Raw genomic sequence first — 25,512 nt, forward strand, 5'->3', positions numbered from 1 at the left:
CCCGCTTCATCGCCTGCCTACGCGTCAACAGCTATGAAGGCGCAGCCGTCATCGAAGTGTTTGGCAACCCCGTCATCCACGTCGTCCCCGGTGGCCCAGTCCTGCTGTGCTTCGCCAGTTACGGGGAATGTGGCGAGTGTGTGAACCACACGCGGGGCTACTAAGAACGATTTGAGGGGCTGAATTATGAGAGTACGCTGGACGATTTAAACATGAGGATTATAGGGAGAGGGAGGTGAGCGAGGCGGCAGGCGGCTTCTTTGGACAGAGCAGTGTTGCGAGTTGGGCAGTCATGGAGAGCAGGCTTTGTGAAGAACGCGTTAAAGCTGTTTGCGCTGTTTGAGTGTGGGATGCAGACGGGTGTAGGGCGGTTACTAAGGTCCTGGGTGCGAAGCCCACGGATAGGTGTGTGGGGTGGGATTGGTGCGGTGTGGTTTCTGAGTATTATGGTTAAATTTTGAGATGACGAGAGCTGAGGGGAATTGGGTGATTACTAACGAGCAGGTAGGCAGCAACGATGAAAAGATGTGGGACTATCATCGCGGTTTATCGCTATGCTCCTAGACTGGCGTTGGCAAAAAGCTGGGTGCGACGCATGTTGCTGTTTACGAAGGCGATTGTAGAGGCAACTGGTAGGAAGGGGACTTCCGTCCGCATCGATGCTACTGGGAATATGTGGCTCATCATGGCCGGGTTAGACGCGCTCGCAATGAGAGTTTAAATAACGACTCCGGGGATTGCGCCTCCGAGGTCGGGGATGAATGTCGTGATGAGTCCCCTGCTGTTGGTATGTTCGAAACCTGGACTAGAGCTGAGGGCTGGTACTGACGTGGGGTAGAAGGGGATTTTGTTGAGAGCACGTATCGAGGGGAATGCGTCGCCTTCTGAGGTATGTCAGCATTGGTCTGTGATTAATCAGGGATGTAAAACTGACTCTTGTTGTCTCTAGTACCTCCCAAAGATGATCCAGTGATACAGAGAAGGCCATCTACCGGTCAACGAGATCATCAGGTTCTACGACGAGACTGTTGATACCTGTATGTTACTGGCATGCGTAGGCTACAAAGTCTAAGATTGCCATTGCAGGTATGCATGGTGGAGAGACAATCAAGCAAGTCTTGATCTGATGAATCGGAAAGGGGTTCGCTTTGTAGAAGAGACTCGTGCCTCGACAGTTTGCTGTTCGTAGAACTTAGAAGGATGGTAGCGTTAAAACAACGTTAGGCCGATGTGCGACGATAGTGTGACATATTGTCCGTTTATAAGCAGAAGAGTGTCTGGAAGAGCGTGGTCTTCGGTAAAAAGTGTCAACTACAAGTCCCAGAAACGGGAACTGTGGGCACTAAACAGGTGACTTGAACTAACGCTGTAGATGAAGGTACGCCCATAAAACCCCGACGTACCCTTAGTATACAGATGTACGCATCGGAACGTTCAAGTGAAGCATGGCACTGTTGATTAGGCAGCTCGACCAGCATTTCATGCCTCCATGGCGTTTCCGTCCCACCCAGCACAGCCGCATTGTTGATTGTTTGAGACCGCAAAGGCAGACAAGGCAGCTTTTACTTGGGAGGTGTGCTAACGTGATGATTATTTACTTTGAACGGTTAAACACTTGATCGTCCTATTGTGTCTTGCACAGTGTCGGATTTCCCAGTGAACCAGCAATAAGACGAGTCGCAGCAACCCATACGCTCTCATGTGCATAGTTCCAATGCTTATTGATCTATCGTCTCTTGAGCTTCTAGGTAGCCATATTCACCTGTCTGGCAGCCAGTGTCGGTCTAGTCCCAATATGTTTGGACCATACTCCGTGACATTAGGCGACAAGAAACGGATGCACTAATTTGCTTCATCAGTGGACTACGACAAAACATTTGCTATTAGATGCTGAGTCCTATGGTATGATCTCAAGAGTGACGCGGCCATACTTTCAGTCCGAATCCTTTTAGCCGCGAGGCAGATTTCGCTAGATGCGAATGCAATAGCATGCACGGAACGTACGTCGGGGTTGTTACTCCTCCGTAATAGTGCTTGATAATAACGCCGAAGTTCAATTTGTATGTTCGAGAAGAAGCCGAATCGCTTATTGTAAGATTCCCTTCCCGACAGGCCGTGATCTGAGCAGCCACGTGGGGAAGCACGAGGCGTTTTTTGAAGGTCGAGTCAGAAAAACTTCTGAACTATTTCAGCCTCTTGGAGACGAAACAAGGCTCCTTGGCAGCAGAACAAGCTCTGCTTGAAAGGAACGCTCCACAATTTTAGGATGGTAAGTGCCAAGCATGTTGATTGAACCACGCATAGCAGAGTGACAAAGGCGCGCAAGACAACGAGCTGTGCGTATTGACAAAGCTGGGGTTCAAAGAATTGCGAATGAAAACGATATTATGACACTGATGCCTTACGTCTTGTTAGTGGTGATACTTGTGAGGGGAATAGCGATGCGGCCACGGTGGCCTCCCAGCTTCCTGGCAGCATCGCGACACAAACAGCAATTGTCAGGGATATAAAGTGCCATACGAGCTGGCCCCGCGGAGTGCCTACGTAGTGCTGTTCCACGATGGCACAGCGAGGTCGAAGCGCCCGGCAGGGCTGAGTTTGACAGGCCCCCAGCAGAGTTCGGGGATGGTCATGTCATGTTCTCGCCGCATGCAGATTGTGAGGCTTGTCTCGATTGGACCAAGCGCCGCTGCTATTTTCACTTCTTCCTCCTTACGGCACAGAACATCAAACACCCACCATCTTCGCACCGGTGCTTCATCCTCTTCAGACACCACAGTCTGCACCTGCAGATGGTAGCCGCTAGCTAGATGTTCCCGTCGTGAGACTGGATTCATACTCTCCCTAGATGTATTATTTTTAAACGCCGTTGAGCCCGCAAGAGTTTAAACTTTGCCGCCAAGGTACATCTTTGAGAGGACTGTTGTTCCAATTTCCGTTGATTTTCGAATTGTTTCTCGACCCGCAGTGCTCTTTGTTCGATCAAGTTCAGTGAAGCATGCGATGCAGAGCACTTGGGCATCAAATCTGCCTTATAGCGCGTGCTACCTTTTACGCAAGCAGCTACCCCAAAACACCTTAGAGGTGTAAATACTCCGCAAGACTAGCCACGTAAGGCTTGAAGAGTACGAGCCGAATTTAGTCTCTTTCAGTTCAGTTTAAGGCGAGTTTCTCCACCGAATGCACCCACTCTTCAATTACGCGTGGGATGAACAGAATCCAATGCTCACTAAGTTACGAAATCTGCCTTGAACAGTGTGTTGGGTGGGAGCACTCTGCAATGAGCCCCAGGACCCCGTTGGAGGATTCCAAAAACCAGCCACTCAGCGTATTTTCGAGCAGGAGCCACGCAACGGCCTCTAAGATCGTGTTGAAGATCCAACTAAGACTTGCCGAGAGAGCATAGAGCTCCGTCGTTCTCAATGTGTACTCTTTACTCCGGCAGGGCGGCACAGTCAGTTTGTGACATCGTCCACACTGCCCCAATCATCACTCACTCCTGGTCGATCTCGAGGTACAGGGGAGCGCCTCTTTCTTTACTAAGCTGTAACACTTCTTTCCATTTCCAGCATGCCTTTGCGGCAAATCACAGGCACTCAGTGTGGGGAGGCGGAGTTTTCATGCTCGTCTGCCTGGATCTCCGCCATGTCGCTATGTGCCGCACGCCGCGATGAAACGATGAATTGGAGGCGCAGGTATTGCGGCACCTGCTCCAACAGTGTCCGATACTTAAGGGCTATTCCTATTCTCATTCTTCATAGTCCCGTCTAAAAAGTTGTCTCGATCCCGCCTTCTACCTCCTCCACTACTCGACCTACACTGGAAATTCTGTTGGTACGTTCGCATTATACACAGGCCGAGTCATTCTTCGGCCTTTGAGTCTCTCCCTCGATATCTTGAGCTCCCTTAAAGCAACCTGAAGCTGATCTCTATCTGCATCATATAGCCATGGCTTCCTTAACATCTCCGCACACTCACAACAATCTCGACTTCTCCGATGTCGAAAGCAACGCCAGTGACAGCACCACCGGCTCAGCTCCTCCCTCATACAGACATAAGAGGCGAAACACTCTCACGTCTTTATTGAAGGGAAATGGATGGAAGAGGTCACGGTCGCCTAGTCCAGTCGACCATAACAAACGAGCACGGAGGAGGGTGATGTGGAAGCGCGTCCTCATCGTGGGCGGAATCCTCGCCCTCTTGGGCGCAATAGCAGGAATGTATGAATAATTTCTTATCTTTCTCCCCCTATACAATGTCTCGTCATAGATATCCGTATGCTTTCCTGCCAATGTGTCCAGTGCTTCAATGTACTGGTAGAAACCATGAGGCACCACAAGCAGTGGCAGGGAAGCGCACGGTATCTATGACGAGACACTGTACTACCGAAGGGCGTGTTCTCTTCCAGTCGCGTTCAGTGATGGAACTCTGGAGCTTCATATGTTTTTCGGGGTAGAATCTGCTTATTAGGAGGCGTTATACCCGATACGGACGTCACGTGATATATGGAGCTCCACAGGGAATCCTGTGGATGGAGTGGATTTGAGGCCAAATCCAGTCCACTCAAGTCCACTCCAGTCCACTCCAGTCCACTCCAGACCACTCCAATCCAGTTCCATCAATGGTCGCGCTGGATATAACCACACCTTTGATCAAGGTGTCTGTTGGCTCGATTATTCTACACACAAGAAGCACATCGGACACCGTTTTGCATGTCCCAGACATTTTCCGATTATACTCAGCGTAACAGAAAGAGAACACGCCCTCAAAATGAGGTACCTGTTGATACTAACAACTGCCAGCACATACGTCGCACTTGTTTCTGCATTAATCAAACGTCTTTCTCCACCCGCAACGCAAAGCCGCCTACACCGCATCACCGAGGCCTGGCAGGAACCCGACTCACGCGGTCCGTACACATTCTCATGGCCAGAAGACTTTAGTCGTGACATCACTCCGGTCAACTGTCACTCACATAATGACTACTGGAGAGCTGTGCCACTCTACGATGCCCTGGCTGCTGGCTGTGTTAGCTTCGAAGCCGACATATGGCTCCAAAAGGATGACGAACTTCTTGTCGGCCACGCAAAGAAGGCACTTAAAGAGCCACGAACGCTTAAGTCGCTCTACCTTGATCCGCTAGCCAACATTTTCATACATAGGGAGGTATCCAACACCTCTGCTCCCTCCCTCGAGACCGGTGCATTCGAAAAGGACGGAAACGCTTCTTTAGTCCTTATGCTCGACTTCAAAACCGATGGTCACGACCTCTGGCCCGTGGTGCTCTCGCAACTCGAACCCATGTTCAAGTCTGGCTGGCTCACATACTTCGATGGCAAGGATGTGCATAGGGGCCCTCTGACTGTCGTCGGCAGTGGCAACACGCCTTTTGACGATGTCATTGCAAACTCGACTGAACGCTACGTTTTCTTTGATGCTCCACTTCTCGATGTGGCAAATGAAAAGTACACGACTGAGAACTCATATTACGCTAGCACGGCAATGGAGCCGGCCATCGGCTCTGCTGGCCCTCTCAAGCTCTCTGGCGACCAGGAGGACAAACTCAAGACGCAAATCAAGGCAGCTGCGGACAAAGGGCTTGTGTCGAGGTATTGGGACACGCCATCATGGCCGATCTCGCTTAGGGACAAAGTCTGGACCTCGCTCAAGGATCAAGGCGTGGGTATGCTAAATGTGGACGACCTGGTTAGTGCGACGAGGTGGAATTGGAACTGGTGTGTTATTGCAGGATTGACGTTGTGTGGCTGAGGCCTGGAGCCGCCATCGACTGTTCATATCGGTTCACATGGTGTTGTATAGGCGGTAGAGGCAGGGCAATGGGCTCGGGTCGGATTACGAGTTGGTATAGATCAACGGGTAACGATCTCATGGGCGTTGGCGTCAGAGTATCTGCATCACGATTGCCGCACTAGGGGAAAGATGTGGCTACGAGCACTAATAATAGACTCATGGCTTTTAGTACTGTATGGAGTGGCTCTGCTATGATCGAGTGGCTCTGGTATATAATACGACCTCAATGACACGATCTCGGAATCCATTCAGGCAGACTTCAAAACGAGCACTATTCCAGTCTTATTAGCTTATAACACGCGCGGCAGAAAGCTTGATGAGCTTGACGGCATTTCCAAGCGGCTTGCCTACCAATCTTTGACTAATCTGGAGTATGCTCCGGAGTTCCTGGCACCATGCTGACACTAGATAAGTGATCCTGAAATCTGCCTCGTGTGTGTACGTAGACATCAAAGCCACTAAACGAACGCATATTGGGATATTTCTAGAGCCATTGACTCGCTTTTGCTAATAACGACATGAAACCCAAGGCTCTCATGATGTTTGAAGATCCTCCCAGGCCCACACGGCTTGGACCCTTGAACCCGGTCCGATCAGCAAGCAGCCCTACAGCCACCCGTGCCACCGCATGGACCAGTCCGACTCCGATGCACCTCAACACCACGTCCGCATCGTCGCTTTCAGCAATTCGCCCAGTACCCTTCCTAGAGATGCAATGGCCGCACCCACCGAACCAGACATGAAGCTAGACCCCCAGCGCACACGCCAGCTGGTCGAGAACATCACCACCATCACCTCGCGGATCCAGCGCGCAAACACTGCCAATAGACCCGTATGTCCCACTACAATCCCTCCACCCATGTCCCCAGCCCCCACTTCTCTGTCAATCCAAACCCCAATCTCCCACTCACATTCCCGCCCCTAGATCCGCCTCATCGCCGTCTCCAAACTCAAACCCGCCACCGACATCCTCGCCCTCCACCAACCGCCCACCGCCCACCTCCACTTCGGCGAAAACTACACCCAGGAACTCCACGCCAAGGCCGCCCGCCTCCCGCGCAGCATCCGCTGGCACTTCATCGGCGCGCTGCAGAGCAACAAGTGCAAGCAGCTCGCCGCGATCCCGAACCTGTGGTGCGTGAGCAGCGTCGACTCGGTGAAAAAGGCGGATGGGCTGGAGAAGGGGCGGCGAGAGCTGCTAGAAAGCAAAAAAGGCGACGAAGGAGACGCAAAGGAGGAGGATGGCGAAGCACCAGGCCCCCTCAGGGTAATGGTGCAGGTAAACACCTCGGGCGAAGAGTCCAAATCCGGCGTCGACCCCCCCGACGCGCTGGCGCTGTGCCAGCATATCCGGACGCGGTGTCCGCACCTCCGCCTCACGGGGCTGATGACGATAGGCGCGATAGCGCGGTCGCAGGCGACAACGGTGGAGACCGAGAATGAGGATTTTGCGACGCTGGTGGAGGTGCGGGATAAACTTGCTACGGAGCTAGGGGTGGACAAGGGGGAGTTGGAGCTGAGTATGGGGATGAGTGCGGATTTTGAGGGGGCGATTAGGGGTGGGAGTGATGAGGTGAGGGTTGGAAGTGAGATTTTCGGGACGAGGCCGCCGAAAGGGGAAGCGGTTGTTTGAGGGGCGGGGATGTAGAGGGAGCGTGTACCTTTGTATAATAGCATGGGCATGAGACATGAGACATGATACATAGTGCCTCAGAGGCAGGTTCGCACATAAAAGCAGGCATTTTTCCGATTAAGACCCGAACTGGATAACCTCAAGCGTATTCACATTTGGTATCCGCATCCACTCATCGCCGCTCTCGATATGTGCTCTCTCGCTCTTCGTCGATCAAATAAACATTTCTCTGCAATGTTGCCCTGCCCAAGTCCAGAAAATGCAACAAACTTCGCAACGAGAAAAAGGGTCCACGACCAAGAACAAGAAGAGTGCCATCCCCTTGCACTGAGCCCTATTACATACAGCTAATAAAATGCCCGCCATTTCGCATGTCTCAACATGTTGCCTCCCGCATATCTAGCCCTCCATGCCTTGCGCGAGCCGCTCCTCCATGATCTTCATGAGTATGGGCGGGACCGATTCGTCCGTGGCGCGGACGGTGATGCGGTACATCTACAAAACAGTTAGCGAGTGTTTGGGCATACCCGTGTTTGGGATTGAATACGCACCATAGTCTCGAAATTTGGCTCCAAGCGAAGCAAGCATCCAAATTTGCCCTCTTTCGTATGCAGCACCGTAGCACCGACGATGTTTCTGCTGTTCGGGTCTACGCCATCTAGAATTCCCCACTTGAAACCCGCAACCACTTTCCGCGTCCACTCCATGCTAGTCGTACGCCCTTTGACAGCTAGCCCGAAGACACCTTGTGCCTCGCGTGGTGCACCACCAATCTGTTTCCAGCGCTTGAAGAAGTCGTCGCCAGATAGCTCAGCCGCGTCCATGTACTTGTGCAATACGACAGGGAGCTTGAGAGTCAAGGCTTGCAGCGCGCCGGCGAGATAAGATATTCGGATGGTAGGAGCTTCGGTGAAGACATTCTTAGATTCGAACATGATCATTTGCTGCGTCTGGCCCTCGGGTGGGATGACCGTGTCCGGGAGGCCCTTGATATCCGTCTTAAGAGTTTCAACAGATGGATTGTCCAGCGTTGTCGTGAATGAGCCCATAGGGAAGGAGGACTTGTTCGTGAAGTAGAGAATTACGCAACCAAGTTCACCGCGATATTCGGTCCGCAGGCCAATTTGAATCTGCGCATCTTCGTAAAGCACACCTTCGGGCCGAAGGAGTAGACGGTTGTAGCCAATCTCCCAGTCTGGGCTGAGATGGGCAGCGCTGGCGAGATTAGGGGCTTTGAGGACTTTGTTGGTGTCGATGTTCATATCGAGACCTGCTAGATCGCTTGTAGTTCTAGACAGTGTCGTCCCATTGGTCCCATTTGATCCATTTGGTGCGGCCGATTTGCTGTCCTTTCGGAGAGGTGCCGCGTTTGTGAAGCTTCTCTTCAATCCAGTATTCTGGACGAGGTTAAATTCCTTTGGATCCGCATTGGCATCTCGTCCTCCAACTACCCAGGTCCGCTTGTCGCTGGTCGTTGAATGCTTCTGGTGTAAACGGGATAGCAGGGCCGAGGCGCGTTCTGGGAAGGGAGGCATTTCGTCGCAGACCGTTCGTAACAAGTCATCTGTTGGCAGAGAAGCTAAAGCTAGGTATTCGCAGGCTCTTTGCTGTAGCTCCGAGTCCAAGGAGTGACTGAAAGCCCGGAAAGCTTGTAGTAGTTGAGGTTTAATTTCCGGGAACAAATTGACAAACTTGATGAACGACGACAACAAAATCGCCCTTGTGCTCCCAGAGCAGCTTCGCATTTTGCCATGTAGCGCCATGAATTGCTCAATAGGACTGCACCCCTTGGTGTCTGCAATCAAATGGCCGAATTCTCCAAGTAAATATCCGCCAATTTTTACCAAAGTTTCGTGGCAATCGGACTTAATGTATTGCAGAATATTTTGAGCTGCGTAGACTTGTAGCTCTTCGTTGTTTGTCACGATTTGGATGACTCTCTGCCACACCTCATCGCTGACATGGTCGCCGGCCATTGCAATCAACCTCAAAGATATGTCCACATACCACTGTATGTCTGTGGCGTACTTCTCCGTTAGAATAGCAATCTTCAGCACCATCTCTTCTCGTATCGCGTAATCGGCGGTTTGAAGGTATTTCAGTAGCTCCGAGACGATAGCCTGAGAATTCGTAGGGTCGCACATGCTGTAAAGCAGATCGAGACCTTGCCTTCGGACACTGATATCCCTGTCCCTCAGAGATCCGATGATGATGCTTTGGTGTTTCTTGATGGGGTCTAGAGTTTCTGATCGAGCTGCAAGATGTGTCATGGCCTCGAGCCCGAGGTATCGAACGTTAGTTTCGCGGGACGCAATAAACTTTCCAAGTCGCGTTGAGATCTGTACCATTAGATCCTGTTCGGTGTCGAGGTGGATAACCAGATTGATGGCTTCGAACAGCACAGCATTCTGAGCGTTGTTCTGTTGCACGTTCTTCGGCATTTCCATAGCCGAGTCCATTATACGCTGTAGTGATTCCCTGATTAGATTTCGAATATGCGTGTCCTCTGCTAACGTTAGTCCTATTATCTGCTGATGGGAAAAGCGATCGACGAACCGGGCGGAGGATAATATTGGAGAAGTTTCAACAGCTTGACTTGGATCCACGGGCAAGGCACTTTGTAATAGAAATAGCCTTCCGCACAGTCATTATCGACAACGATCTTCTTTAATCGTCGAGCAGCCTTGACGTAGCTTCCTTTGTACTGTTCCGGGTTCTCTTGGACAAGAGCCATGACCAGAGAAGTTACTGAGAGCGCAACTCCCATGTCCGAATCGTCCATGAGAGATATTATTCGTTCCGCCCATTCCTGTTGCACAATCCCTGGGAACTTCCGGTACAGCCTCAAGAGGGTCAAGGCCGCCTTCTTCTTCACAAACGCCTTGGAAGCCCTGCAACGTATTAGCTTGTATTCTAAATGCAGAGCATATTTCCTTACGGCGAGATGAGTAGACGATGAACATCCTGACTCAGGGCCTCTCCCATTTCCTTGCCACCAACGTTGGCAATCGCATGCAATGCCAAGCAATTGTTCAACTCATTATGATCCAGCAAATCCTTCCTTATGCTATTGACAACCAGGTGTAAGAGCTCGTGCTCCTCGTGTAGGAACAAAGTGACTGCGAGATATCCAATCTGCTTTTCCGAATATTTTGTCGCTGAAATGAGGTTGACCGCTTCGAGGTGTCCGAAATCAACATTCCACCCAAGGATGTATATGTACAAAAGCTACAAGGTCAGTACTGGCGGCTTAGGTGCTAGTGGAGGATGTCTACCTTGCAGACGTATTTCTTTTTGGAGTAACCGTTCAAATTGCCATCTATATAACGAAGTCAGTCGGGGGTTAGTCCTGCATAGATTGATGGAAGTACCTCTGAACTTTTGCCTAGAGCCCTATATGTCAGCCAGCCGTTGTGATACTGCCCAAGGCATAGACGCACCGTATGTTTGCCAATTCCTTATTAATCCTCTTCTCCTCCAGCTCTCGCGCTCGCGCATTCCGCAAATCGGCAATGAATGAGACCAGGCCTTCATAACTTGTTAGATGGCTGTTTCTCTTGGTTCCGCTGGGATTACGGCATACCACGCATAGTCGGGACATTGCCCGAGCTGCTCCGGCTGAACAAGCCTCCTGCACCCGCTCCAGAAGCCATCTTGCCGGTCTCTCCTGGCCTCTTGAAGATGGAAGGCGGGCGGCCACCGCCGGGGAAGTAGGCAGTCAGCGCAGTTGCAACGGCCGGTCCGAGGCGTTCGTGGGCGATTGAGGTGTTGTTTACACAGGGTTGGTCAGGGCGGAGGTGAGGAGGAGGGGATGCTCGAGGACGGGGGCGGTCGCAGGATTCGCTGTCAGAGAGTCAATCATCTAAGCAGAGGGCGCATGCGGGTCGAGGACGTGGTCGAGGGCAGCGGGTAGCTGGTCTAAGTTGGCGTGTGTGGAGGACGTATGTACGACTAGATGGCGATGGCCTCAGAGTACTTCGTTAGGGTTCGGGGGAGATGCAGGTGGTCAGGGTACGCCAAGGTGCCCGCTTGTGGGGGACGCTGTTTATATTTGCTTCTTCCTCACGCGGCGGCTCTCCAGAACATCTTGCTGAGGCGGCGTCGTATAGATCTCGAGGTCCTCTCGAGGAGACGCTCTTTTCTCTACCTGCGACCCGGATATGCGAGCAGTGAATGTGCGGTAATCTTTCCGTTAAGCTGCCGGAACGGGAATAGCGCCGACTTTATCTCCTTCACCGTCAACACCCACTCCAATCTTCCCACATTGTTTGTTTGCTTTACCGCTATGAAGCGCGTATAGTTTCAGTCACTCATTACACACACTCCTTTTCACAATGGCATCTGGCATGCCGCTTCCACGTCCTCCCCGAACGCCCACCCCGCCTCCTGAAGACGACCACAGCCCCATAGGCCTTGGAATCGAGCAGCAATTCTCTCCAGCGAAGCTGGGCTACAACCCAGATGCACTCTCGCCGCTATCTGCTACATTCCCCCCAGACCGCTTCGGCACTCTGGGGGGCCCGAATACCTCGACGTCCCAAAGACCCACCCCGAATTCCTTGTACAGCCCAGCCAGCTCGACATTCCCGTACAGCCCGATGAGTGCTGTGAGTGGGAATAGTGAGGAGAAAACGCCATCGATGAGCGGGTCGGACAATGCGCGGAATCCATTCAACTTTCAGCCTATGTCGTACGTTGCGGGTAAAAATGCCGCTGCCAACAAACAAGTTGTATGTGGACTTTTTTAGGGGAGCCAGATTACAGCCACTGACTGAAACTACAGGAACTTGGACGGCGTCGAGGTCACAAATACAAGCACAGTAGCGTGTCACATCAGATATTCCTCGAGCCTCCGCCACGGGCCCCACTCCAACTACCCGCATCCCTCCCGATTCCCACCTTCAAGGAATACAGATCAAGCATGTCGAGAGAACAAAAGTTGAGATTCATATGGTGCTTCTGCCATCTTTTCGTGGCGGGCTTCGTCCAGTGGAGTGCACATGAGTCCCTAGCCCTAACAGTCTTATCAAGATTACTGTGCTATGATGCCTTAGGGGCCTTTCTCTGTGTTGCAGTGGATGTAGGCGGAAACTTCGAGGTCTGGAAACGATCTAGCATACGGCATCCCTTTGGCTTCGAGCGCTCCGAGGTCGTGGCTGGCCTCGGCATGTCGGTAGGACTCCTATTTATGGGCCTGGATTTGATTTCACACAGTCTTACCCACGCCCTCGAGGACAAGGGCGGCCACGAGGCGCATCACGCGCATGAGCACGAACGCGTGTCGCCGGGAAGCATCGACCTAGCCGCGCTGTGCGCCATCATCGCCACTCTCGTGTCTGCAATTCTGCTCAAGAATCACGCTCGAGTAGGCAAAGTCATGAGGCTCGGCGCGGTCTCCTCCCTCCCCTCCCTCCTCAGCAACCCCTCCCACTTCCTGACCCTCTCCTGCTCCGCTCTTCTTTTCATCCTTCCCCTCCTCAGCATCCAGATGTACGTCTGGCTCGACCGCGCCCTCTCTTTCACCGTGGCCATCTCCATGGTCGCGCTGGGATGGCGGCTCGGCTGGACGCTGGGCAAGATGCTCATGATGTCGTACTCGGGACCTGGCGTCTCAGACGTCCTCTACGACATCGAGACGGACCCCGCGGTGACGGCTGTGGAGGAGGCGAAGTTCTGGCAGGTCCATTATGGGCTCTGCCAGGCGAATCTGAAGCTCCGGGCGAGGAGATTGGAAGACATGGGCAGGTTGAGGGATCGAATTGGGAGTCTGGTGCGGACTCGACTGGGTGGAGGCTACGGCAGTGGTGGGCAGAAGTGGGAGGTCTCGACCCAGATCACCCTCGAGAAGGACTGATAGATGTCCTTGTACATACACACATACTGCATTTGGCACTCATCTATGGCGTTCAAGCTCGATTTGCCTGCACAATGATGTTACATACTATGGCTTTTCAATAACATCCTGTGCAGTAGCCTCACCCGGTATTCAGTCATGTCGATGTGTTAGCTACGGGTATTCAACTTCAGGGCACGCTCTGAGATAGACTTGCTCAGAGCTAAGTTGTCAGATGAAATGGAGATGCTAACAAAGAAGTCGAACTTCTGAGCAATACTGGGCGTACGATGGCTCAGGGGTTGCGTCGTCGCTAGTCACGTGCTCCCCGTTCTGCAGCTTACGGTGAATTGAAAAATTCAAATTTTTGCCGACCCATTTCCAAAATTTCACAAACACGTTTTCCTACTTTCAAACTTGTGCCGACGCATTTGCACACCGATTTAAATTTTTGGAGACCCATTTTCAAACACCTGCAGACAAGTTTTCCGTTTTCTGTCCACGTTGAAACTTTCAAATTCCTGTCTAAATTTTTGGCATAGATAGGAAATTAGGAACACATGTTTCTGACCTCATCATCTATCTACGCCACAGGGGGGTCGACAGGTCTCAAGTTCGATCTTCCAATGAGAACGTCACATGCTTTAAAAAATGAATACAACCACAACGCATTCGTCAATAAAATCTGAAATCCATTGCACTACAGACTACCTCCCCTTTTGCATCCCCACAACCCTCACTCCAGCCCTCATAGAAATATATATAAAGAATAAGAAACCCCCTTTCACCCCCGTCCCTCACTTCCCCCTCTCCAATCCCCTACTCAAGCATAACCCACTCCGCAACCGTCGCCCCACCCCCCGTATAATTCGTGGTCCCCGCTACCCCCCACAGCAGCAAATGCGCCCACCGCCGCGTCGCCACGGGCGCGTCTAGCGTTACATTCGTCGTATTCGCGCCAATCTTCACCAGGGCGGCCACACTGCCCGCATCGTACGGCGCGCTAATCCTCACATTCCCCTCCGCCGTGACGTTCGTCAGCGACGCGCTCGGCGAGTCCCCAAGCGCCGTGTAGCCCCGCGTAGCATTGAACGGCAGGATGAGCTCGAGACCGAGGGTGGCGGCGCTCGGGGAGTCGGAGAAGACGACGGCGAACATCTGCGGCGGCCGCGCGCCCCAGTCGAAGCGCAGCTCGGTGATGGCCGTGCCCGCCGCGCCGTGGGGAGTGGCGGCGAGGTCGACGGTCAGCACGGCCGTGGCGTTGCCGAGGGCGGGCTGCCATTTCGTGCTCGCCGCGCCGTCGATGGCGGCGATGGGGAGCTGGCCCGGGATGTAGGCTTGGTCGGACCGGGCGGGGATGCACTGGAGGATGTTGCCGGCAACGGTGGCGTTTTGGCCGAGGAGGCGGTTTGAGAAGGTGTGGGTTTCGTTGGCGGCGATGGTGTAGTTGACACTGTCGCCGAGAGTGCCGAGGGAGATGGGGATGGGGTTGGAGGCGTAGGTGGAGTTGGCTTTGGGGAGGACGCGGGAGTTCGCCAGGCGCGTGAGGTTGGTGTGGGTTTGGTTTGAGGTGGCGGAGAAGGCGTAGCCTTGCCAGTAGAAGGTGCGGTAACTGATATACGGGATTTGAGAGGGCAGTGATGGGTCGATGTCGAGGCGGTCTGGGAAGATGCGGACGCCTAGATAGCCAAAGATAGCAACGCGGTTGGCGCCGCCCATTCCGGTGAGGAACGGGAAGGCTGGGTGGGTGCCGCCGTTGTCTTGGAAGTTGTCTCCAAGCTGCTCGGAGAATTGGTACCAGGGAGCTCTAACATAGGGCTCTACGCCGACGAGATTGTAAGTATAGGATGAGCATCCCGATGGAGAAACCTCGTTTGCAACAATACTAAAGACGCCATAGGTCATTCCTGGGCCAGTGGTGGATTGCTTTGCGGCGTAATAGTCGAGATCGGAAAGGGAGTAGTTGTTAGGATAGTCCAAGATGTCGTCTATCAGGATGACATCTGCTTGTTTGACATTTATCGACCCGTTCATGGTTCCATACTCCAATATGATGCCTACTTCGTTGTTGGTGGGGAGATCTATGTTCCCGGCCAGCTCCGTCCAGCTTTCGTTCGTAGGGAGCCCAAACCACTCGTTCAGAATGTTCGATTCGTTCAAGTGTTTCTGTATCAGTGCAGTCGTAAAGCCAATGCGGTCGGCATTGTTCGCATATTCATCCGGATCCGTAGCATTCAGAAGTTCATATTTGCCGGTAGTTTCGTTCAAGTCCATCAGCTCTGAGTAAAAGTACGCGATAGCATCGTAGATGGGGAGCAGATCTCCCTCGAAGTACTCCCGATCTCCAGTAGTCGAGTAGTAGTTGTACATTTGCTTCCCGATATCGCCGTTAATATGGTACTCGTAATCGAAGCATGGGCCGGTTCCGGTGCAGTTCCCCCAGCGGCCACTGGTCCACGGGTACACCGCGCCGCCGTTCGAGAATTTTCCGGTTTGGTTTTGAGAGGACGAATACGCCATTTTGACGTTTTCCTGCGCTTGAGGAAATTTCTCCTTGCGGTAGTTGGTAATCTGCTTAATGTGGTGTGGATGAGACATATCCAAACCGGGAGCCATCCATATCTCAGCGTCCCAGAAGATCAGACCGGCGTAGCAGTCAGATCCAAGGCCGCACACAGAGATGCTGTTGATATCAAGCTTTTTGTTGCCGCCGGCAATTTCAATGGCGTTTGGTCCTACAGTATTTTGAAGTATATAGAACGGGCTGGTGACTGATGTAATCTGCAATAACCACGTGTCATTGTTGGGTGGTGTATCATCACCTGGAAGAATGTAGTCGTCAACCGAGTCCTCGGGTAGGATGCTGTTCCATTCCTTGATGTGAGTGTCGAGTAAAGGTCCGAATCCAGTCTTGGCCCCTGAGAGCGATGCGCACCGTGCCACTTCCTGTGGATCGTCGAAAGCGTCGTGAGAAGCACCACCAATATGCTTTTCGATTACAGCTGTTTCGTGTGCACGTAGCTTAAATGCAATGGATTGCGCTATGGTGGAGGCATTGCCGGAGCTATAGTCGAGAAATGGACTAGGGGTGACCGAGCCTACGCAATCGTTGGTCTTCAGGGTTGAGTATATGTATGCCGTGATATTGTCGATTCCATTTGGTCGCACCGCCGTCCAGATTGTCTTGGTATCTGGCTCGTAGTTCTTGTATACGAAGTCTGCTCTCACTGCAGAAGTTCCATCAAGTATGTCGATAACCTTGACATCGGTGTCACTACTTGCCGAAAGCTCGACCTGTACCGCGGCCTGATTGACATAGAGCTTGTGCACAAACATGGAATATGTGACGTTGATGTTGAGTCCATCGGTCGGCGTCCAAGTATAGCTCCACTTCATCAGTCCCTTTTTGATGTCCAGTGTAGAGACGTAGTTCCGAATGGAGTCTGGGTTCACCGTAGAGTTCAATGTTTGGTTGTTGCTTTCTAGTATCAATCCGCCCCAATGAGGGACTCCACTGATTACGCTCTCCGCGCCATATTGATTTAGCCACAGGTAGTTGGTGCCATTGGTGGTGGGCTGGGTATCGTAGAAGCCGGCGATAGTAGCAAAGGTCTGGCGGCTGTTGAACAAAGGCCAGCCACTGATGCTGTCGCCGGCCACGGGCACATCGACTTCGAAAAAGGGTCCGACGGTGGCAACATTTATGCCTAGATAGCCATTTGCTAAGGACATGCGTGATTGGTAGTGGCCCATATCCAGAGTCTCCGTCGTCAGGGTCCATTGGTCATTGTTCCACGTGTCACCAGACTCGGTCGTGAAGTTCGCTGCCAACGCCACACCCAATCCACCAAGCACGAATGCGAGGCCTCGGAGAGGCGTAGAAGGATGCATGTTCCAGGTTGTGGGGTTGGGTTGCTAGGTGCACGAGTCAACCAGATGCTAGATGTAGAAAATAGGTGGGCGGCAAGAGCAAGTAAGAAAACCGGGGCAGATGTAGGAAATAGAACAAGGCGGGCACCCCGTCTCTCGGCGCACAGGTCCTACGAACGTAGAGTGAAAGGGTTTAAATACCTAAGAGAAAGGGCTAGTTCGTGTCACCGATACATGGGCCAATTGCACTTGTCGTGCTCTCCAGAACAGCCCAAGACAACCGAGAGGTCAATGCCTTCCAATCTGATGAATCAATTCACTTTGTCGGATCTTCAAATCTCTGCAATTCGAAGAAGTCGTTCGCGAAGCTCGGTCGCATGTGAGGTTGGATCGAAGAGCAACCGTAAGGTAAGTCCACCACCACTGCGCAAAAGTCTTACTAGAATGGACAAAAGCAACAAGTACAAGTCAAGCTGCGTATCAGCAAACAAGAGCGTGCCAGCTACCATATACCCGGTGCCCAACAAGCTCTGAAATTGATGATGCACGTCAGTGGCCCGCCCCTTGGCCCACCGCCTCCCCCAGCTTTTTCACCCATGACCAGCCAGCAGGATCGCGCAGCTCCGCTCTCGCCGCTTTTGTCCTGCCATTCCGGGGCGATGTTCCTGCAGATCACGCCCGTGGGCGGTTACGCTCCCGGAGTCGAGTGAGAAGGAGGACGAGAGCCAAGAGGTTCCAAGCTTCAGAGGCTGCAACCCCCGCAATTTGGGCACGCCACGCTTTTCGCTTGGGGACTGGGAAAGCCACTGACGGCAGATGAGGGGAGGGAATGGTCCTCGGGAACGGCTTCACGCTTCATTAGTGAAGACGGCATGCCGTTGGTCCGGTGCGACTTCGGACGTGGTGGATGAAGGCGAAGGATGGACTATTCCGTCCTACTGACCTGGCCATGGGCTCCAGCACCGGTCTTCATGCTTCTTCGGTAGGTGTTCTCGAGCTAGGTCCACCATGCAGCTTGGCTAGAGACGGCATGACAGAAATATCACTCTTGCAGGTGCATTGCAGGTGCAGGATCAGAGAATACGAGGCGGGGATTTCGTACTACTTTATTCATCGATATCCGATCCCAGCCATCTCTGCATATCCCCATGCTGTGGAATAGAATCCTAGTCACCGCTAACCTTATATATTCCCTAGGATCCATTGAATCTAGAACTCCCTAGGTTGCTAGACTTGGAGTGTTGCGTCGGTGCCCAACTGCTGGAGGGCGAAGGATTGGGTTTTCCCTCTGCCTCGACTTGTTTGGTTGAGGGAGCGATGGCATTGCGGTTGTAGAGAAGCTTTTCATGAGAGTCACGACTACGAGGTTGAGCCTATACGGAGACGGGCGAAAAAGATAATAACAGAATGGTGAGTGAGTAGAACGTTTTCGTCTTCCTTTATAAAGTAGCCGGATCTGTCCCGGGAATGCGAAAGCTGTCTAACATTTTTGTCTTAATGTGACTTAGCGCGGAACTCGGCATCTACAAATCTTGTGATAAAGTACTCACGTGGCATGTTGAGTAAAGATTGAGTTCGTGAACGGAAGCTTACCTCAATCATTCGTGTTCACCTCAGTCTTTGACAACAAGCACCGAATCAGTAAAGACAAACGAATAGCTACAATTATACCGACACTCGGGGATTCGAAGATGTAAAGCGAAATGGTATTTTTATAAAAAGAATAAAGGCTAATTCCGACCGTAAGTTGGTTTGCAGAACCAAAAGGGAGTGGTATTAGGATGTGCCATCATCCTGGTTGCTGGCTATAATCCACCACGCAATCTGATCATTCTTTAACAACTCATCTTCATTATCGATATCCGCAATATCGCCTTCTCCAACGCTGACCTTCAATACCGACATCATATCCTTCATCCGGCGACCTTTTCGGTACCATTCTGACCAGTTTCTTGCAAAGTCATCGGGCCACCCCAAACGCCGTCATCTATCGTTCAAAAGACATTCTCCCTCTCAGCCACAAGTCTCCATCCTTCCTCGATAAACCCACTTTCCAGCTCTCCACTCTTAGGTGCTCCAGGCGGTAGCATCTGGCTCGCATAAAACGCAGCAACGCCTTGCTCCCTACTAGCAAACCAAGGCTAATGGTACGCCCCACCCCAACAAAGCGGCCCTTCGTCTTCCCCAAACCCTTCTTGTCTTCCAGAAGCAACACGCCACCGACCCCATGATTGATTCCCCCCCAATGCCCAACTCGTCGCCCCAAGATAGATCTTCACGTCCTTCAGCAAATTGCGGGCTCCCCCCTTCAACCCGCGGCGTATACATCCACTCTACCATATCTCAACTCAACAACGTTGACTCAGCGCTGATCAATTCGTAAAAGACTCGCATGAAGTCATCCACGGTAGAGCACAGCCCACCACTCTCCCCTTTCATATCATCATTGGGAAGGTGATGTCTTTCTCCCTCTTCTCGTAGATAAAGGGGGCGGAACCCTAGTCTAGAGTAGAGTTGCTACGGATGATGGGCTGCGAAATGAGTTGGGGGAGATGATGGTTGATGAGGGATGGGTCGTCAAGGGAGAGAACCCCACGCAAGACGAAATGTAGCGCACTTATGGTGGTGAAGAGTTTAGTGCAGGAGGCCATACAGAAGGTGTTGGAGGAGGTGATGTGGGATGAGTCGGGGGGTCGAGTGAGGTGCGGCCAGAAGCGTCTGCGTGGATGGGTGTACCTGGAGGACATGAGCTTGAAGACGCTGGGTTGGGTAAGTGATATAGGGTTACTGTCTCTAGCGACTGCGACCATGACGATGCTAGGAATGACAGGCGGCTCGCTAGTCGTGTATGCATCGACCTATGCGTCAAAAGATGACATGTTGATTACTGATTATTAGAGCCTGGGGGATGGAGGATAGAGTTTAACATTGAAAAATATGGGTCTAGTAGTAGAGTTGAAAGAACAGTATAGTGAAAGAAGGGATTCTTATACCCAAAGCGTGCCCAGCCAGAGTCCACAGCCTCGCAGTTAGTGTCATGAGATACAATTAACTGGCCAAGCAATCGCGCCTTGGTCGGTCGACCTTCGTGTTCTCCAAGCATACCTCAATCGTGCCACCACGGGACAATCGAGTGATGGTTGTTATCAACCTACAACCCATTCGTAGCTCTACCGGAATTGAGCTGTCCGATATCTGCGGAGAAACATATATTTCTGGATATCGTGCTTCTCGCGACATACTTCCTAGGTAAGCCTGTTCTGCAATGAGGATGATGGCATCGGGTCCTTCGAGACTACCAGAATCTGTGCAATGGAAGTGTAGACGTAGTTTCCGTGAAAGTATCATAATCGTGTATCGTACTAAAGTATCTACTCTTTGTTTTCCGCGACTTCAATTGGTGTTAAGCCAGAAACCGAAAGGTATGCAATCCAATCCCAACGCCGAGATATCTTCTTTACTTTATGAAAGCTGCCCAATTATACCATCCGCTCAGTTGAATTACTACGGCCTAGGAAGTCTTGGTGGGCATGCGCACTGTCGGTCGTGACCGCACTTTTCGCACCGACCTCCACCTCTTGAGTCTGCTCCGTCTGCACCCGAATCTTATCCAGTTCGAGTTCACTCGTCTTATGTCTTATGTTGCCCACACAGCTTGTTGTAACCATGCCGGCTTCTTTCCCACTCAGTTTGCTGGTCCAGGTATTGGCAGGATTCCCAGACTTGCGATCGCGTGACTTGGAACCGGTCGGTCTAGGCGTGGAGTTGGCGGGAGAGCGGACGCTGTCGACGGCTGTAACCCAGTGTAGCACAATTACGCTGAAGAGGATATCCGCGTTACAACACATGAGACATACCCAGCCCGGCTCACCCTCTAACACCATGAGAACAGTCAGGTTTACGACGCTGGAGATGAGGGTGGCGCAGCTGCCGATGAATGTCCGCATGGCCATTTTGCGGAGGGCAGGGTTTACGTTGTGTTGGTAGGAGTAGAGTTCTGCAACCTGGATAAGCAACTTGGACTGTTTTGAAGGGTCAGGCTCTGAACTTACTGCGAAGTGGTAGTAGGAAGAGCATGGTTAGATAGACCTGATAGTAATGTGAGTGAGAGGCAAGATAAATCCGTAGACTTCAGGAATAAATACGGACATTGAGAATTACGTCGAGGGTTATTAGAGGTATCATCGAAATCCGCTTCATCCCGATAATGCACACGCCGTCCTTGTTGATGTAGGAGAATCGGCTGTCGATCAACATTAGCAAAGCTCCGCGAGAGTCAGATAGTTGCATCTTACTAAACAAAGTTCATGACAATAACGACAACATAAGGAACTATCAAGCCGAAAAAATTGACCACATAAAGTTTGTTTTTAAGACGCGATTGACGGCTTCCTCTAATAATGTACTGCAAGGCAAAGTCAGCTGATTCAAGATGCAAGCCAAGAATGCCACAGAGTGAGCTTACGGCCTTTTCCACGAGGAACAGGTATATCATGATCTTGGTGGTCAGATAACATATTAAGCCTTGATCTTGGAATTAGTTATTGAAAATGCCATCATAGCTGATCTATACTTACACAGCAAGATTGCTCCCCCGCAGAGATCACCAGAGCTGTTGAGGTCTACGCCATGTGAAATGACTGCAGTGACAAAAACGAACAAGCCCGAGTCGACATAAATAGCGATGAGTACTAATCAAATGTCAGAAATGCACCAGTGATGAATGGGATGGCTGCGAAATAGAAGTTATAGTGAATACGTACGCCAACTTGTGAGCGGGAGCGCTCTCCAAGAGTGAATGGTTTGAAGTCTTCGAGCTTTACACAGATCAGCAAACCTTATCTCGTTCTCATCGCTTTCTTGACATACTGAGACAAGTAGCAAGCACCGCAATCGTGGTCATAGATAGCACCACAGAGACGACGTTGCCTGCCAAAGGGACTTCGTTGAATTTACTGATGTCGGGCATGGTGTCAGGTGCTTTCTCAACAGGCTGAGCACAATCCAAGTGGCTAATAGACGCCTGTTGCCGTTGATATAGTTTTCAGCACCGGAGGAGAGGGTGGATATATACGCCCCCCGGTAACTTATGCTAGACGGCGGTATTTGGCACAAGGAGAACTCCCGCAAGGCTGAAAGGCTAAGATTTTGATCGCCAGAAGGAGGCAGGGTTTTTAGGACGATAATTCACGCTAAATGCCAACGCTGCCGTGTCAAATATAGCCTCCGAGCGCAGAGATAGGTGTATGCTGGATTATAAACTAGCTTTAAATATTAGTGCTAAGGCGTATGGGAGAAGAGTAAGCTATGTAGTATTGTTAACGTCAACGCGAGCTGCGACTCGGCCGTGGTACGCAGATGAGCTTGGGCACGAGATCCCTTTAGCTAGTGAGAATCCAAAGGCTGCTCAAGAACGCTTTAGGTTTTCCGTGCCGGTCTGGAACAGGCTGCCCTTTCGTCGGCGATCGAGTGCTTGACCACGATTACAGCCACGAGACGCATCTTGTGGTTAGCGTACCAAGTGGTCACTGTGTAACAATGGCCTTTGATCTGGAGAAGCTGTTTGCAACCAATAAGCTCAATCCCATGGAACTACGGGAAGCCACCCGCAGACTAACCGCAGGACGCGTCTAGGAGCTGTATATGTAGGGGAGGCGGAAAGAGATTGAGGTGCGTATATTTTTGTGGCTGTCTGCAGGCCAGAAGTCTCAACAACCAACGTGGCCGAGATTTCTGCCAAAAAAAGCCATCGATAGGGGCAGAAACGCTGGCCATTGGAGGCTGGCTCGTCTCCAGGCCGCGCATGCAGCAATACGAGGTATCACAAAAAGCACCGTGGGCAGGTGGGTTTGAATTCCAATGACAGACCTCTGATGAGGTAAAAAGACGGACGGATTCCATCCTTAACAGACCTAGGGAACTAGTCCTTGTACACAGAGAGGACTGATAGGCGATGAAAGGGTGTGATATTGAGACGTGTCTGGTGTTGTTGTTTGAAGGACGCAGGACCTCCCGGGCCGATCTCGATTTAGTTTGCCTAGACTAAGCTGGGTCGGGAAAGGTGTCCCGCGTGAACCCTGGATCTCGATGAGGAGACGACGGGACAAAGCTGACGACTTAGAGATCTACGCACACCTCCGCAGCGAATGACCTCAGTCTTTTCCATCGCGCCCTTCGTCATTTTATACAGCCTCGTTTGTGAAATCCATCCACACAGGACTCCGTTCAAAGCCTCATCGACGCTCTGCTCTCTGTGCTGTGCAGCTGGAACCTCACGGACGTCTAGCACTATCCCATGTGCCATGCATTCGGGAGAACACGGTGCCCCAAGAGCCCATCCCGCAGGATGCAGCCACCATCATCGTCTCAATACCTAGCCTTCTTGGAAGAGCCCAAACGCCACCGATAGGCTTGCCACTCCGACGCGCTCTCGCTATTCTTCGTAGCTGACAGGCGGGCCAATGGAGCCTAGACGGCGGGACTTCCGACTGGCCTACATGTGCACAGCGGGGAGGGCTTTTCCCCCAACAATCTTGTCATTTCTTGCGCATTTCAGCCGCCTAGTCGGATGTGTGGGCTTCGCTGGACCTGATGGTACCTGAGTTAGTCAACTATAGCAGCATGGAAATGTCTCCGAAATAGGGACTTGCGAAGGCTACAGAGCTCTGCTTCATACCAGCTCGCACTCATTGGATTAGCCTTCGATTCGAGATGCCGTTGGGTAGCTTGGCAGACCTGAGTAGACAAGTTCGTCGTTCCAGAGGCTGGATGATCCATTACTTTCTTTTTCACCTGCATGCTCCATCATTGGTTCAGCTGGCATTGACAGTTCCGGGCATCGAAGTTCAGATCATCGCGTTCCGGCAAGCTGGTAGGTACCTTTTCTGGTACCAAAGTCAAGAACCCGCCCATACTGCTCCATCAAGACCCTCCCGCATGCCACAAACTAGCGCCGGATCCCGGTATGCCGCCAAGAACGCTCTCCGCCTACTCGGGCCTTTCCAACCCCAACAACGGCAGGGATGATGTCAAGCGTCGCGCCGTTGTGCCACTGGTCGCTAGCCTATCGCGTCATTGAGTTAGTCGAATCTCACGGGGAACACAATTAGAATATGCCGTACTAGTGAGCCACGATGCAGCACCGGCGCTATCTTCACTTCAAAGTAGAGCATCGCATGTGAGCGTCCAGCGTAGCCTGCTTATAATTTTTAACAACAATGATGAAGCCTACTAGCCTTTCAGGTGTATACCCCCACTCTTAGTCCAATGGACGAAGTGAAGTGTTGTCGCTTTTCCTACGTCCACACCATCATGTTAGACTAAAGGGTACCATGGCGAACGGCGTCTGTCCCCAGTTTCCAGTCTCAAGTCGCATTGTAAAGAGCTCATAATTGACATATCGGGTAAAGATTGGCCTTACTACGAGGGCCATCTCACTATTCAGGAACCAATTCCGCTTCAAGGACTACCTCGTCCTATTCTCAAACGAATGAGGAACCCCGCCCGGATCCTGGAGTAATTCAAAGCCTGCAAAAGTCTTCAAAACTTGAGACTTACAACATCAGAACATCCGAATATGCGTAGCGCACGACTAATCCCACTCTTCATCTTACCCCTAGTTATACCCGCCGCAGAACCCGATGCGGACTCTGACCATCTACGCCGGGTCCACGGACCAATCCAAGTCCCCTTAGCCAAACCAAAAATCCTGGAAGCCATAAAGGGCAGTCACTATACTCGGCACCAAGTCAGGGACCTGAAAGAAGAAATCTGGGCGATGTACCTCAATCAGAATAAATTGGCTTCTCGGCAGGAGAGCTTCGAACGGTGGATCCCAGTGCTATCCAAGAAGGTCCAAAAAAGCTTCTTGAGTACGCTCAGGGAACCTGAACCTGAATGCGCCTGAAAGCCGAGAAAATCGGTCATTCCCGGTGTATTTTCCTTTACCGCAGGTGTCTGCACAGGTGACTACAACCTGCTTACAGATTGAATCGCGTGATACTAGTCCTCGGCATCACTCAGGTACTAAGATACATCAACACTAGCTAAGCAGCCCCAAGTTTCAACAAACTCCCCGACTTGTGCCATCCTGATAACAGACAGCAGTGACAGTGAAATTGATCAAGTGATTCAGAAAACACTTCAAAGCCGTCAAAAACACCTACTCCAGAGCATCGCATCACACCTACACGCCGAAGCTCCATCATCAATCAATCATTCCATTCATACGTCCGGTCTTCCGGACACTAACCAAACCCCCCAATCTAGGTGTCTCATTCCCTTTAATAATCCCCAATAATGTATGTCCACCATATTCACTATGAGATATACTCACTCTAGCCACTATGCCCGCATAACCGTCATA

At 51.7% G+C, this 25,512-nt stretch overlaps 8 protein-coding genes across 8 annotated transcripts; 5 read left to right on the top strand and 3 right to left on the bottom strand.

Moving 5' to 3' along the window:
• The first annotated feature begins 4,137 nt into the window (after positions 1 to 4,137).
• BDZ99DRAFT_409941 (uncharacterized protein) lies at positions 4,138 to 6,064 on the top strand. The gene is made up of 2 exons (XM_033716562.1): positions 4,138 to 4,220; positions 4,803 to 6,064. Exons 1-2 carry the CDS (start codon positions 4,159 to 4,161, stop codon positions 5,767 to 5,769), a joined length of 1,029 nt encoding a protein of 342 aa, XP_033580801.1. The 5' UTR covers positions 4,138 to 4,158; the 3' UTR covers positions 5,770 to 6,064.
• A 400-nt stretch (positions 6,065 to 6,464) lies between these two features.
• Positions 6,465 to 7,557, top strand: BDZ99DRAFT_409944 (uncharacterized protein). Its single transcript, XM_033716563.1, has 2 exons — positions 6,465 to 6,643; positions 6,737 to 7,557. The coding sequence occupies exons 1-2, from the start codon at positions 6,527 to 6,529 to the stop codon at positions 7,442 to 7,444; spliced, it is 825 nt and encodes a 274-aa protein (XP_033580802.1). The 5' UTR covers positions 6,465 to 6,526; the 3' UTR covers positions 7,445 to 7,557.
• BDZ99DRAFT_409946 (Adaptor protein complex AP-2 alpha subunit) lies at positions 7,528 to 11,428 on the bottom strand. The gene is made up of 8 exons (XM_033716564.1): positions 11,028 to 11,428; positions 10,885 to 10,972; positions 10,816 to 10,829; positions 10,720 to 10,763; positions 10,383 to 10,672; positions 10,001 to 10,335; positions 7,996 to 9,950; positions 7,528 to 7,939 (listed from the first exon to the last, which is right to left on the bottom strand). The coding sequence occupies exons 1-8, from the start codon at positions 11,095 to 11,097 to the stop codon at positions 7,844 to 7,846; spliced, it is 2,892 nt and encodes a 963-aa protein (XP_033580803.1). The 5' UTR covers positions 11,098 to 11,428; the 3' UTR covers positions 7,528 to 7,843.
• A 270-nt stretch (positions 11,429 to 11,698) lies between these two features.
• BDZ99DRAFT_226126 (cation efflux family protein-like protein) lies at positions 11,699 to 13,613 on the top strand. The gene is made up of 2 exons (XM_033713475.1): positions 11,699 to 12,171; positions 12,228 to 13,613. Exons 1-2 carry the CDS (start codon positions 11,779 to 11,781, stop codon positions 13,296 to 13,298), a joined length of 1,464 nt encoding a protein of 487 aa, XP_033580804.1. The 5' UTR covers positions 11,699 to 11,778; the 3' UTR covers positions 13,299 to 13,613.
• A 483-nt stretch (positions 13,614 to 14,096) lies between these two features.
• BDZ99DRAFT_553820 (putative acid trehalase) lies at positions 14,097 to 17,168 on the bottom strand (the record flags this gene model as incomplete). Its single annotated transcript, XM_033727109.1, has 1 exon — positions 14,097 to 17,168. The coding sequence occupies one exon, from the start codon at positions 17,166 to 17,168 to the stop codon at positions 14,097 to 14,099; it is 3,072 nt and encodes a 1,023-aa protein (XP_033580805.1).
• A 156-nt stretch (positions 17,169 to 17,324) lies between these two features.
• On the top strand, positions 17,325 to 18,167 carry BDZ99DRAFT_226154 (uncharacterized protein). The gene is made up of 3 exons (XM_033713476.1): positions 17,325 to 17,550; positions 17,603 to 17,695; positions 17,759 to 18,167. Exons 1-3 carry the CDS (start codon positions 17,382 to 17,384, stop codon positions 17,965 to 17,967), a joined length of 471 nt encoding a protein of 156 aa, XP_033580806.1. The 5' UTR covers positions 17,325 to 17,381; the 3' UTR covers positions 17,968 to 18,167.
• Positions 18,168 to 20,481: 2,314 nt separating this feature from the next.
• BDZ99DRAFT_567569 (uncharacterized protein) lies at positions 20,482 to 22,127 on the bottom strand. The gene is made up of 8 exons (XM_033727698.1): positions 22,017 to 22,127; positions 21,911 to 21,964; positions 21,725 to 21,838; positions 21,613 to 21,671; positions 21,443 to 21,552; positions 21,297 to 21,390; positions 21,200 to 21,236; positions 20,482 to 21,144 (listed from the first exon to the last, which is right to left on the bottom strand). The coding sequence occupies exons 1-8, from the start codon at positions 22,114 to 22,116 to the stop codon at positions 20,627 to 20,629; spliced, it is 1,086 nt and encodes a 361-aa protein (XP_033580807.1). The 5' UTR covers positions 22,117 to 22,127; the 3' UTR covers positions 20,482 to 20,626.
• A 2,557-nt stretch (positions 22,128 to 24,684) lies between these two features.
• BDZ99DRAFT_226210 (uncharacterized protein) lies at positions 24,685 to 25,193 on the top strand. The gene has a single exon (XM_033713477.1). It carries the CDS (start codon positions 24,724 to 24,726, stop codon positions 25,051 to 25,053), a length of 330 nt encoding a protein of 109 aa, XP_033580808.1. The 5' UTR covers positions 24,685 to 24,723; the 3' UTR covers positions 25,054 to 25,193.
• Positions 25,194 to 25,512: the final 319 nt, after the last annotated feature.

The sequence above is a fragment of the Mytilinidion resinicola genome, assembly GCF_010093595.1.
Source record: "Mytilinidion resinicola strain CBS 304.34 unplaced genomic scaffold BDZ99scaffold_4, whole genome shotgun sequence".
NCBI classification, from domain to species: domain Eukaryota; kingdom Fungi; phylum Ascomycota; class Dothideomycetes; order Mytilinidiales; family Mytilinidiaceae; genus Mytilinidion; species Mytilinidion resinicola.